General features: G+C 41.8%; 2 protein-coding genes across 2 annotated transcripts in view; one reads left to right on the top strand and one right to left on the bottom strand.

Moving 5' to 3' along the window:
- Positions 1 to 32: 32 nt before the first annotated feature.
- LOC109999168 (tryptase-2) lies at positions 33 to 2501 on the bottom strand. The gene is made up of 5 exons (XM_020654119.3): positions 2354 to 2501; positions 1789 to 1963; positions 1271 to 1554; positions 792 to 931; positions 33 to 342 (listed from the first exon to the last, which is right to left on the bottom strand). The coding sequence occupies exons 1-5, from the start codon at positions 2403 to 2405 to the stop codon at positions 154 to 156; spliced, it is 840 nt and encodes a 279-aa protein (XP_020509775.2). The 5' UTR covers positions 2406 to 2501; the 3' UTR covers positions 33 to 153.
- Positions 2502 to 3481: 980 nt separating this feature from the next.
- Positions 3482 to 12381, top strand: part of cln3 (CLN3 lysosomal/endosomal transmembrane protein, battenin) — a gene marked incomplete in the record, with an annotated part of 10364 nt that continues 1464 nt past the window's right edge. Inside the window, 15 exon segments of the mRNA XM_065964558.1 lie at positions 3482 to 3557; positions 4003 to 4349; positions 4470 to 4506; positions 5736 to 5832; positions 5964 to 6047; positions 6322 to 6401; positions 7267 to 7352; positions 7867 to 7939; positions 8404 to 8547; positions 9378 to 9511; positions 10216 to 10268; positions 10358 to 10426; positions 11144 to 11199; positions 11307 to 11400; positions 11938 to 12077. Coding sequence (XP_065820630.1) covers positions 4304 to 4349; positions 4470 to 4506; positions 5736 to 5832; positions 5964 to 6047; positions 6322 to 6401; positions 7267 to 7352; positions 7867 to 7939; positions 8404 to 8547; positions 9378 to 9511; positions 10216 to 10268; positions 10358 to 10426; positions 11144 to 11199; positions 11307 to 11400; positions 11938 to 12077 — 1193 coding nt within the window.

Genomic DNA, 12381 nt, shown 5'->3' with positions numbered 1-12381 from the left:
AGTCAAAAATAATCTCACAACAACACCCACAATGAATGCTTCAAAGCTTTAATGCAGGTATGTAAACGGAGCAGACTGCACCACAGACTAAAAAGTTAAAGAGATGATGAACGCTGTAAGAGAAAAGCAGGTTTTCAGGAGAGGTCGAGGGATCTAGACTTCAGCGGAGGCTTCCTCGGTGAGGTTGATGTAGCTGTTGATGTAGTCCATGTAGCTGGAAACTCGGGTGTAGACGCCAGGACGATCGGGGAGACCACAACCATCCGGACTCCCATAGCTCATGATGCCCACCTGCACAAAGCCGCGGGCTGTACGACACACCAGCGGGCCGCCGTAATCCCCCTATGACATCACAAAACACACCATTAACCAAATTCACATTCTGCCGATTTTAGACTGATGTCATGCTAAGAGTGGGAAGCACACCCACACCTTTTCCAAATGATCAACAGGAGTTACATCTTCATTAGGAATACATTACAATACATACGATTATCACCTGAAGAAGACATCTGGTTGAAAAAGTTGTGATCATTAAAACTTTTTTTTGTGTGCAGGCCTATCTTCTTCCTCAATATATAAGATTGTGCCATGACTACTTTGTGTCAGGACAGTGTCTTTGATCCAGAAGGTTAAATAGTCTTCCTGGCTGCACGATGCACAAAAAAGTCTTTCACTGATGAAGTATCTCCAGGTGGAGAGTGAGAGTGTCACCTTACTTTCTTCACTGTTGAGTTGTGTCAACCTTGTCCTAAAGAGACCTGAGTTTACACTTCATCAGTGACACTCACCTTGCAGGCGTCCTTCCCTCCGGCCAGGTCTCCTGCACACAGCTGATCGGAGGTCAGATGAGGATATTTCGCCTTGCACACGCTCTGAGGGAGGATGGGAATCCTCAGCTGCTGAAGGGTTTCTGGAGCAGGGAGTGGAACTGCAGAGACACACACACACACACACAGGATGCTTTTTAGTGGGTGTATCCTAATTCTCTCATAAATGCACCCCTGCTTCCCTGAAATCTTTCCTCCCACATTTTGTCACTCTTCACCAGTGACAACATATAAAGATGGACGACTGTCTCTGCCTCCTCCCATTGTACAAAAGTGATTTTTAACTTACTGATAAGAGGTCTGAGGTTACATTCAAGACTAGATTCAAATTTTCTCAAATACAGCGTGATGTTCAATTAGTAAACGATGGTCCTTTTTAAGCCTCAGTTTGTGGATGTGTGTGTTTCTGGATTATTTGTCCTCATGTGTAAACATCTCACCACCGTTTCCGACGGCCCCCCAGCCTGTGATCCAACACTCAGAGGTCTCGTCGAAGATGTCACTGGGGCTCGGCAGCTTCACCGGGGCGACGAGCTTGGACTCAGAAAAAACGAGTTTTTTCTTCAGCTTCACCAGGCCGAGGTCGTTCACGGAGCCACCGTCATAGGCTTTGTAGTTAGGGTGAGACATGTGGAAAGCAAGGCCCATGTAACGAGTGGCCCCCTTCGCTAGATCCTGGGAGCCCACCCAGGCCATGGATCGAGACGGATTAGGTTTAGGATGTCTGGAAACACAAACACACACACATACACACACACATGCTTTTATTAAAGACGCTGTGTTCACTGTAAAAAAAAAAAAAACATGCTTAATGTTAATGTTCAAACATGTATTTTATCTGGAGACTCGTGTTTGAACGTTTCTTTGGATGACGGTTTCAGCATAATAAGGTAATGTTACCCTCCTTGTTATTGAGCAGTGTTTTTTCTTTTTCTTTTTCCACGTTAAAAACTCGTACCTGTCCCAACAGCTGGCAGAAGTGAGCACCAACTGACTGTTGAGGATGGTGCCGCCGCAGCGATATTTTTTGATCCCATCAGCGGAGATGTTGAGGTGAACCATCCAGGGCCAGACGCCCTGCAGAGCGTCCTCCCCCCCGATGATGGAGCTCCTCACCTCGGCTCCAAGCAAACCTAAACGAGCAGTAAGCCAAACAAACAAACAAACAAACAAAAATCACAGGAAGGAGAAGTTTAGTAAATAGGTGATATTTTGAGGTTTCAACTTTTACATTGCCCCAAATGTTGAACTTTTGCTCCAGACAACGTGTTCTTTAATCTCACAGAAACTTACAGTGTCCAGTCATATCAGCGTTAGTCAAAGAATGTCTCATAGCCATAAAATAAACATTTATGATAACAGAGAGAAACTCCTGATGTCGTCACTAAAAACCTGTTTTTGAAGCTTCACCCTAAACGTTTAACTCGGAAAACTGATGATGCATGTCAATCATCATGTGATGAATCAACCTCCACAGATTAAACTCATATTAATAATCAGATCATAATGTCGGTGTTTCTCACCTCCACCGTTGTGGATCAGCACCAGCACAGTGAAGAGTTTGCAGAAAGCCATGACCCTGAAGAGTGAAGCTCTGCAGGTTGCAGAGAGAAGCTGCAGCTTTTTATAATCCACGTTCTTATCAGAACATCAGAGCATCAGTAGGTCTCCTTTTTTTTTCTGTCAAACTACATGTGTGTGGAAAAGTACTCGAGTACAGTGACGTGGAGCTTTATGATACTTTGCACGTGTATTTCAGCTTTCTGTAAAACACAATAACTGAGGGCTTTAATTTGATACTTTTGACTGTTTTTGAAATGCAGAAATATTCAATCTGAGAAGATAGCCCTGAAGTCAGATATCATAATTTACTGGCAATTATAAACTGTTCATAAACTTCAAGTACTGGCCACTTTAATGCTTTAAGAATAAAGAGAGGAAAATAATACTTCACAGAAAACCTTAATAATGAAGATATCACAATGTGCAAGCTATCATGGAGTGAAAACAGAAAGAGGAAGATATGAGGAGGAAGAGTAAGCATCAGGACCCTGGCAGACATAATGGTGATGAACGCTGGTTGGAGGGGCCCCCAATGAATTTTTGCCTGGGGTCCCGCTGTGTTGCACAGTAACAAACATTTCTTTTGTTTTGTTTTATTGTTTCAAGACAGAGACAAGTACAACACAAGTCACACAATTTATACATCTATGCACAACTATATACATAGGGGTATCAAACAAAAACCAAAAACAGAAAAACAGGGTTACAGTATCAATGTTTCACAAATATTCAGGATTTTCTGTCATGATTTGGTTTTGTGTTTGAGTTTTATCCCAGTGTTGCTTGTTTCCCTTGTGTGTTAATGTTTCCTAGTTTTGTCTTCAGTGTTTTCTGTTTTATTTGTCATTTCTTATCCTCGTGTATCTCTGTGTTCTCGTGTGTTTTGTTAGACTCTTCAGTTCTGTGTGTCTTTAGTGTTTCATGATTTATTTTGTATTGTCCTCAGTGTTTCTGGTCTTGTGTTTCTCCCTGCCTTTATTGCCCTGATTGTCCTCACCTGTGTCATTAGTCTCACCTGTGTCTGATTACCCCTGTGTCTATTTAGTCTCTGTATTTCTTCCCTTCTGTGTCAGTTCTTTGTATGTGTTTGTTGGTGTGTATGTTATGGCAGTGTACCGGTGGCGCCCTGTTTTTGATCCCTGTGTTTTTGTTGAACTTGTTGAAGTAAGTGTTTGTTTGGATTTTTGCTAAAATAAATAGTTTAGTTAATTCTGCACTTGGGTCCACACCTCCTTGTTTTCCAATTGTGACATTTTCTATGCTTTGTTGTCTTTCAGTCCATGTAGTGTTTGTAGATCGTGTTCCATTTCTATTTTGAATTGTTTTATTTTCTTTTTCCATTTACATTTGTGAATAAAATATTTAATAAAACAAGTTTAACATAAATACATTTTCGCTGTCAGTCCCACTCCTGTTATAAAAAAAAGATGATATAATTTTCCTTTAATTGAACAGTAATATCCCAGAGGAGAGATGAGATGATTTTGAAGCTTAATTTTATAAACTTAAAGTTTTTTTTCGTTGCTGAAATTTGGCCTGGTGGTTAATAATACATTCTTCTTTTGTATAAAAAATTGAAAAACATTTCTCTTTTTTTTTTGGTTTACAGGGACTTTAAACCAAGATCCCTGCTTCTGAGAGCGTCATCGACCGGAACCTTGCGCTTTTTGGTTTTTGTTCCCGCGGGGGGTTTATATATATGTGAAACACCGCGTTTACGTCACCACAGCGCTGAAGCTAAAGCGGAAGGAAAACAGAAAACACGACTGAGTGTTGCTGTCAGCTCATTCAAGCTTCTCAGCATCTGGGACTAAAATGTCTCCTGATTATTTAAACGTATTTAATCGTGTTTTAATAACTGTTAGTTAGTCGAACAGTTCGGTTTTATTTATTTTATATTATTGTTAAAAATGGAGGAAACTGCGACCAGCGTCCCGGCGGATCCTGAAACCAACGGTGAGTCTGTCAGCTGTCACAACAATAATAATAACAATAATAATAACAATAATAATAATAAAGTTACATGTATCATTTATATGTCAATATTGTTTTTATTGTATTTTATTTTTATTTCAGGGCGTTCAACACGATGGCGGAACTGGTCGGGGTTCTGGTGAGTTTCCTTTATGTGATGTTTTAAACTGTCTCTGAATAAAGAAAAGATTCTGGAAACAAACACGATTTAAAAGGTGATTTCTAGATGAACAAACTAAAGTCTAAAGCTTCCTCCTGTCAACACTGTGGGGGGATGTTTACTCTGTGACACACACAGACAAGGAACAGAAACCTTCAGTCTGCATTTTGTTTCTGTTGAAGACATGAAACTGTCTCATGTTTTGGGTTTCTTTATCATTTATAAAAGAATAAAGGAGAGTTGTACGGAGACCCTGAAGTGTCAAAAAGAGTACAACAGTATGAAGAGCAACAATAGAGCACCTGGCCTTTGGGTTAATTGTAGGTCAAAATCAGAAAAAGAATCGGTCTCCCCTCACCCAACCCAACAGAACTCAATAACAGGGCCATCACACGCATTGCAACCTCAATAGAACAGGACATGACACACCCACTGAACACTCACCTCGCCCCACTCCCCTCAGGACAGAGGTATAGAGCACTAAGGTGCAGAAAGGCTCGCCTCGGGAGGAGCCTGATCCCCTCTGTCATAACAGTCCTGAACAAAAGGCCTCGCTGAACAGGCCAGAAATGGGAACTCTTGACTGTTGTCTAACTCTGTTTGTTTGTGTCATACTCTGTTTTTCTGTGTATGAATGTTCTTTGGTGGGACTCGTCTGTTGGACAGTAACGGTGCTGTGAAAAAGAATTTCCCCTCGGGGACAATAAAGTCTAAAGTCTACTTCACAGGACAGGTGTGTAGGAGAGAGATGAATCCATCAAAGATTTCAGCAAAGGGAGCGCTGATAGCCTAGCAGTTATGTTGCGCAGTTATGTAAAGAGGCTGTGGGTTCGAGTCCGACCTCGGCCCTTCACTGCACGTCATCTCTCCTCCCTACATTTCCTGTCTCCCTTCGACTGTCCTCTCTAATAAAAGGCCTAAAACTAAATTGCAGCCAATCTCCTGCACGCTGTTTAAGTTGCACAAACACATTAACAACATTCCCTTAGCTCAGAAGTGTGCAGGAGTTTGCACTTTTCTGATAACTGAAAACTAGAATCCAATGCTGACTGTCTTGGACTTCTATGTTTGTTGCCATGGTATTGGATCAAGTATTGATATCTCAGAGAGAAGGAGAAACCTTTCAGTCAGTGTCTGAGTTGTCTGTTTTTGATTCTCCTGCTGACTCTGCATTATCTCTCTCTCTCTCTTCTGTTTTATCTCCTCAGGCTGCTCGGATTGTGCAACAACTTTGCATATGTGGTCATGCTGAGCGCGGCTCACGACATCCTGAAGAAACAATCGTCAGAAAACAACACAGCGTCTGTAAGAAGATTTAAAAAAAAAAGAAGCTTTTTTGGACTTAAATCTATAAAATGTGTTTAGATGAAGATGTAGAATTCTTCGACATGATTCTGTTTTTACCTGCAGTATTTCCTGTTTCCTATCTACTGTAGGCCTCAGCTTCATTGACTGTGGATTTCCAAAGTGGGAACAGCAGCAACAGCAGCCGCTATGACTGCAACCCTGTGTCCACAGCGGTAAATAAAGAGTCACTGCACACCACAGAATCACTTTCTACCTCTGAGGTTTGCTGACAGATGACAGAAAGATGACGTCCTGATGAAGCATCCATGATTTCTGGCAGCCCTTTGAGAGAGTCGAGATCATTCCTTTACTTGAGTCCTCACACAGTTTCAGTGTTGGGTCTTAAACATTGAACAGAAAGAGATCACAAATGGTTGTAAAGAACACATTTCACTCTTCAGTGCTGAACATTTTCACGACTGATCGATCTGATGTTTTCCTCTTCAGGCCGTCCTGTTAGCCGACATCCTCCCAACGCTCGTCATCAAGCTGTTCGCCCCGTTTGTCATCCACAAAATGCCTTATGGGTAAGATCAGTGACATCACTCTGAACACATGCTGTAAAATATCTGTTAAACAAAAACAGGCTTACAATGTTTCATACTTTAAGTCTGTTTTCAATCTTTATCTGATGAGTGAAAAAATCAAAATAATTTCTTACAGACAGAAAACATTTTTCAAAGATTTTATTTTTGGGCTTTTTGTGCTTTTATTTGAGAGACAGGACAGTGGATAGAGTCAGAAATAGGGGAGAGAGAGAGAGAGAGAGAAAGAGTGGGGAATGACATGCAGGAAAGGAGCCACAGGTCAGATTTGAACCTGGGCCGCCTGCTTGGAAGTCTACAGCTTCCATACATGGGACACATGCATTTTTGACACCAAAAAATAACTCCCACTAAAAATAATAAATATGTATGCATTCATTCAGCCATAAGAGGCTCATAAAACTACAAAAATGGAGACTAACATTTTGCATTCATGGTTTTTATGACATACAGACGGGTCAGCTGTCAGAGCAGTGTCACTAAATGTGACCTCTTCATCGTGCAGTCTGTCAGTTATTGGACAGAGCAAAACAGAAAACGACTTAAAGAATAAAAATATTGTCTTTAAATTCTTCTGCCGTGATGAAGTTTTGATCTGCAGCTGTTCCAGAAATGTAGTTTGGAAGAGCCATGCTGAAAGTACAAAGTGTCCTACCTCCTCCACTTCTAAATGTCATTTTGATTTGATCACAGACAAATTATATTTGACTGTAACACAGTGAAGTGTTCTGCTTGTGATTATCATAATTCATGGTGGAGGTATCTCTTTAATTAGATTTTCTCAAATATTGGAACTTCTGTTTTACTGTTCTGTTGATTTCCTTCTCTATACTTGTTTGTTTTTCAGGGTCCGAGTTTTGTTCTGCGCCGTCATGGCAGCCACGAGCTTCCTCCTCGTGTCATTCTCCTCCGCTGTGCTGATGAGCATTCTGGGTAAAGATGACCTTATTTTATCTGTAGTTATGTTTGTTTTTTATAATTACTGGAGCTCTTTCTGAATTCTGATGATGGATTTGATTGCACAGCTCCAGTTTCACTTCCTGCGGTCTTATCTCAGCGCGGTTATTTCAGAGTTATACCACAACATCTGCTTCTTATCGTGATCCACTGCAGGCCTCTGACCCGAGGCCTCTGACCCGAGGCCTTTGAGGCAATATAGAGGAATATACACTTAATCACTCTTTTGGATTTTGAGGTCCAAACTGGAACATTTTTTCATTCTATAAATCTGATTGAAAAATATTAGAAATTTGGGTCTCGATTTGTCATGAAGACGGTGGTGGGTCCTGAGGCTCGACCAGATGAGAACCACCGGTATATAGAGGACTATATACCCCCCCCCCCCCCCCCCCCCTTCACCTTACTCTTGATTAGAGAGTTGTTATCAGGGCTGTTTTGCTCAGTATCTTGTGTTTTAAATGTTCTGTTACTCAACTTCTGTTTTCAGGAGTGATTTTTGCCAGTGTAAGCTCTGGACTGGGCGAACTGTCCTTCCTGTCTCTCACCGTCTTTTTCAGCAGGTAAACCATCACAGCTTCATGTGTTTCCCCTTTTTTAAAGGAGCAATATATAACTCTGACACCTAGTGGATAAAATGGGTCCTGCAATTGCATAAAATCCAGTAATTTTTCTGTACCTTGTCAGTGTACATGCACCCCTCCCCGCTCCGCTTGTAAACAAATGCACGTTGTCTAAGAGGGGGAGGCATAACAGCACTATGTCCGTTTTATGACAGTGCAGTTGCATGCAGCGACCTTCAGGGGGCGCCAAAGAGCACCAAATTAAATTCCTACATATTGTTGCTTTAATTGCAGATTTTTCTTTGTATTTATTACCAATTTTTTCACATTTATTTTCCTTTTGTTCCACTTGATTATAATAATCTTATGCCGCTCTTCGGACTCCCATCAGTCCAAACCTTGTGATCTGTCTCATAAATACATTTAAGTTTAGACTGTGACCTCTTCTTTCCTGACCGCCCCAGGGATGTACTGGGAGGTTGGGGCTCGGGTACAGGTGGTGCAGGAGTTGCCGGAGCCTTCATCTATTCAGGTCTCACGCAAGTCGGGGTGTCGCCTCAGATCACACTCCTCATCATGCTGGTGGTCCCGGTTGCCATGGTGATAAGGTAAGTGTGGACGGTGGTGGATAAGAAAGGAAATCTTTATTTTATTCTTGAATATAATTCAGCATTGCACAGTTTTCAAGAAAAGAAAAATAAACTACAGAGACCAGAAGTGATTTTGTTTTAGGGTGTAAACATGTTTATTTCTGCGGCATTTTAACAATTTTTTTTTGGAGCCTCGAGTGGCCAATTGAGGAACTGCGGTTTTCGGAACTCTGGAGGTTGCTGCTTGATTTATTTCAGTGCCATTCCTAAGAACAGGGTAAATCAACATAATCAGGAGGGATTTTCTTTAGTTGTTGCTCAAAGTTAAACTAAGACATATCAGTAAACTTATTAGATTAAGGTGTATAAAGAACAATTGGTTAGTGGATAATTTCCCCCTCGTGTGCTTGTTTATTTTGCTGTCATGAGAAAAGTCTTCTGACCATCACATGCTCTGCAGTAACACAGAGACGGTTAAATGTTCTCTGGTTACATAAAAGATTTTAATGCCAGCTCTCTCTTCGGGTACTCATTTCAAACATAAATATTTCAGTAAACAAACACGTCCCTTGGTCTTTTCCACATCCTCATTTCTTGGTTCAGTTCTCTTCTTGTTGTGCAGACTCTACTTACTGAGTCAGGATTAAAGTTTAAGGCTTAGTGTGTTTTCTGAGTTTATTCTTTCTTCTGCTGGAACAGAGTCAGAGTTCAGAGAGAGAGAGAGAGAGAGAGAGTTAGGATGTTTCTTCTTTTTCAATTTGCCCATCGGGGATAACAGCGAAATCCTTGATCATCCTGTTTATTCATTTTATTTTCTATTGTTCTTATCACAATCACAACACCACCAGCTATTTCTTCCTGCTGGATCCTCCACCTTCAGTACCTCAGTGGAGAAGCAGGGAGACCGAATATGCAGCTGTGGGCTCAGAGGAGGACGAGCAGCTGATTGACGGGTCAGAAGAAGAGGAGAAATCTACCACAGGTACGTGTCACAGTCCCCCTCTTCAAAAGATAAGAGAAGTAACTCAGCACATTTCTTTGCAGCAGAGTTTAACCTCAGCTGCGTGCATTCAAATGCCTTACAGCTCTGACTCACTGAAAAATCCTGACCATAAATGTGTCTTTAAGGAGATAAAACAAAGTCAAAAAATGCATTTTAATCTCTAAATGAGTCCGTATATTGACACCACATAACCACAGGGCCCCTTTCTGGTTATCTTGGTGTGTTTGCAGGATGCTGTGTGTTGTTTGGAAACGTGTTTGTGTGCATTAGAGGAGATAAATGATCAGTGTGTGGGAGGGTTTGTGTGGGGAAGCAGAAAAGAGACGTCTGATGTAATCCGCTCTGAAGAAACTAAATCTGATATCCAGAGTTGGTTTGGTGGAACGCAGACGATAAAGATAATTAATGCATCATGGTTTAGTCATTTTCATATTTAATATTTACACTTTTAGCTCATTTTAGTTTTTAGTTGTTTTTTTTTGGGATGACTTATCATTTTTTTTGTTGATCTATTGCAATAAAAACCTCATTGCATTACTGATGAGTTTAGTTGGAAATCCTGGCCTTCTCTTAAATCGAGCAGGCCGCGTACTGTTCATGTAGATGAAGTGTCTCATTAAGCTGCTGCCGTCTGTTATTGAATAACCACACAGTGCATGCTTTCTTTCATCTGGACGTACCAGAAGAACGGACCACCGGGCCGCTCACCTTCACAGAGAAGCTGCACGTCATCAGGGTATGTCTCCTCTTCATTTAGAATCCAAACTTCAGTGTTGGATTTTTTTGTTTTATTTCACTGACATTAATCTGGTCTCCTGTGAGCAGGGACTCCTGAAGTTTGTGTTTCCTCTGGGACTCGTCTACTTCGCAGAGTACTTTATAAACCAGGGCCTGGTGAGTTCTGCCGCAGCACGTTCAGTTTAACATTTATGAGGCAGTGAGATCATCTCAGAATAATCTCCCCTGCTGGCTCTGCTGTAACGCCTCTGTTACTACCTCAGCAGACAGTATGACCCCCATTATGTTTGTAAATGTATTTAAAATGCATGCACCCATAGACTGTTTATAATCGTCTCCACCCCGTTCCACTCGCTTGAGGTGAATTCTCCTGATTATATCCTGCTGCGTTCTCACGCCAGCTCACTTTGACGTCATGCCGTAAAAATACCAGAGGTCTGGCAGGAGAGACTCTGAAGAAAGTCTGAGGGAAAAGTCAGCTGTTTGTGTTCACACATGCAGCTCACCCTGAAAACTTCAGGAAGTTTTGTGCACGTATGAAAGCAATAAATTCTTAGGCTGAATTAAAAACGGAGTCATGACAATGTTTTTCCAGCAGAGGGTGCTGTTTCTGAATTGTTCCAAATAGTCTCAGTATTGTCTGCAGCTAAGTATAAAGACTGGATGAAAATGTATAATCATGTTACACATTCTTTGATGAAGGAATTGGTAAGAAAGCAGCTCTCTGAGAACTTTGCCGGTAAAAAATGCTGAAAATGTTTTCTACCATACGTGTGATCGACTAACGTCTTCCCTCTAATAGATCTGTGTCAGTCTTAATAATTGCATGTGAGTATTTGATATGAAGAATAATTTGATTCTTTCTTTTTCCAGATGGAACTTCTGTATTTCCCAGACTTTTTCCTGTCCCATGCAGAGCAGTATCGCTGGTCAGTCAGCGTCACTTTAACAAGAATCTGAAGGATTTACATCATTTTAAATATCTGAGTCTGTGTGTAGACTTAAGTCGGGTTATTGATTGTGTGCACGTGCTCAGGTACCAGACGCTGTACCAGGTGGGCGTGTTGGTGTCTAGATCGTCTCTGTGCTGTGTGAAGATCAGGAAAGTGTGGACGCTCTCTCTGCTCCAGGTGAGAAACAGACAGAGGGGGCAAATCAGCAGAAAAAAGAACGAACCAAAGGCCTGATTTCCATTCTCTCTCTCTCTCTCTCTCTCTCTCTGTCTCTCTCTCTCTGTCTCTCTCTCTCTCTCTCTCTCTCTCTGTCTCCTCTCTCTCTCTCTGTCGCTCTCTCTGTCGCTCTCTCTCTCTGTCTGTCTGTCTGTCTCTCTCTCTGTCTCTCTCTCTGTCTCTCTCTCTCTCTCTCTCTGTCGCTCTCTCTCTCTCTCTGTCTCTCTCTCTCTCTGTCGCTCTCTCTGTCTCTCTCTCTCTCTGTCGCTCTCTCTGTCTGTCTGTCTGTCTCTCTCTCTGTCTCTCTCTCTCTCTCTCTGTCGCTCTCTCTCTCTGTCTGTCTGTCTCTCTCTCTCTCTCTCTCTCTGTCTCTCTCTCTCTGTCTGTCTCTCTCTCTCTCTGTCTCTGTCTCTCTCTCTCTCTGTCTCTCTCTCTGTCTGTCTCTCTCTCTCTCTCTCTCTCTGTCTCTCTCTCTCTCTCTCTCTCTCTCGTCCTCAGGTGGTGAATGCAGTGCTGCTGCTGTTCGCGGTGAAGTATCAGTTCCTGCCCTCGGCCTGGTTTGTGTTTGTTATCGTCCTCTATGAGGGTCTGCTGGGTGAGCTGCTTACGTCAACACTTTCTACTTCATCAGAGAAGAGGTGAGGCATCACGTGCACTTAAACACTCCTTTAACGCTTTAACATTCTGAACACTTTGAAAACCAAGCAATCAATGTAACAACAAACACACACAGGAGCGCAACACGGACATGCAGCACAGTAAATGTTTAATTTTGATTATCTTGTTTTCATCTGGCCCGTCCATTTTTTACTAGTTTCTCTTTGAAAAGTTGTAAAAAGTTTATTAGCTGGAGCCTTCATTCGTAATGCCACAGATTCTCAAAGTGTGCGTCTTTGGTGTCATCACATTGTCCCTTTGTTGATGGCATCATTACAGATTATT

The sequence above is a fragment of the Labrus bergylta genome, chromosome 16, assembly GCF_963930695.1.
Source record: "Labrus bergylta chromosome 16, fLabBer1.1, whole genome shotgun sequence".
NCBI lineage: Eukaryota > Metazoa > Chordata > Actinopteri > Labriformes > Labridae > Labrus > Labrus bergylta.
Note: the sequence above shows the minus strand (reverse complement) of the source record. Positions and strands in the feature narration are given on the sequence as shown.

Bases quoted from the DNA above. Each gene is read 5' to 3' on its own strand.
- LOC109999168 (XM_020654119.3), bottom strand. From the start codon at position 2,405: ATGGCTTTCTGCAAACTCTTCACTGTGCTGGTGCTGATCCACAACGGT. The intron at 1,964-2,353 runs GTGAGAAACACC...CTGCTCGTTTAG, and splicing joins GCTGATCCACAACGGTGGAG to GTTTGCTTGGAGCCGAGGTG. The intron at 343-791 runs GTGAGTGTCACT...GTGATGTCATAG, and splicing joins GAGGGAAGGACGCCTGCAAG to GGGGATTACGGCGGCCCGCT.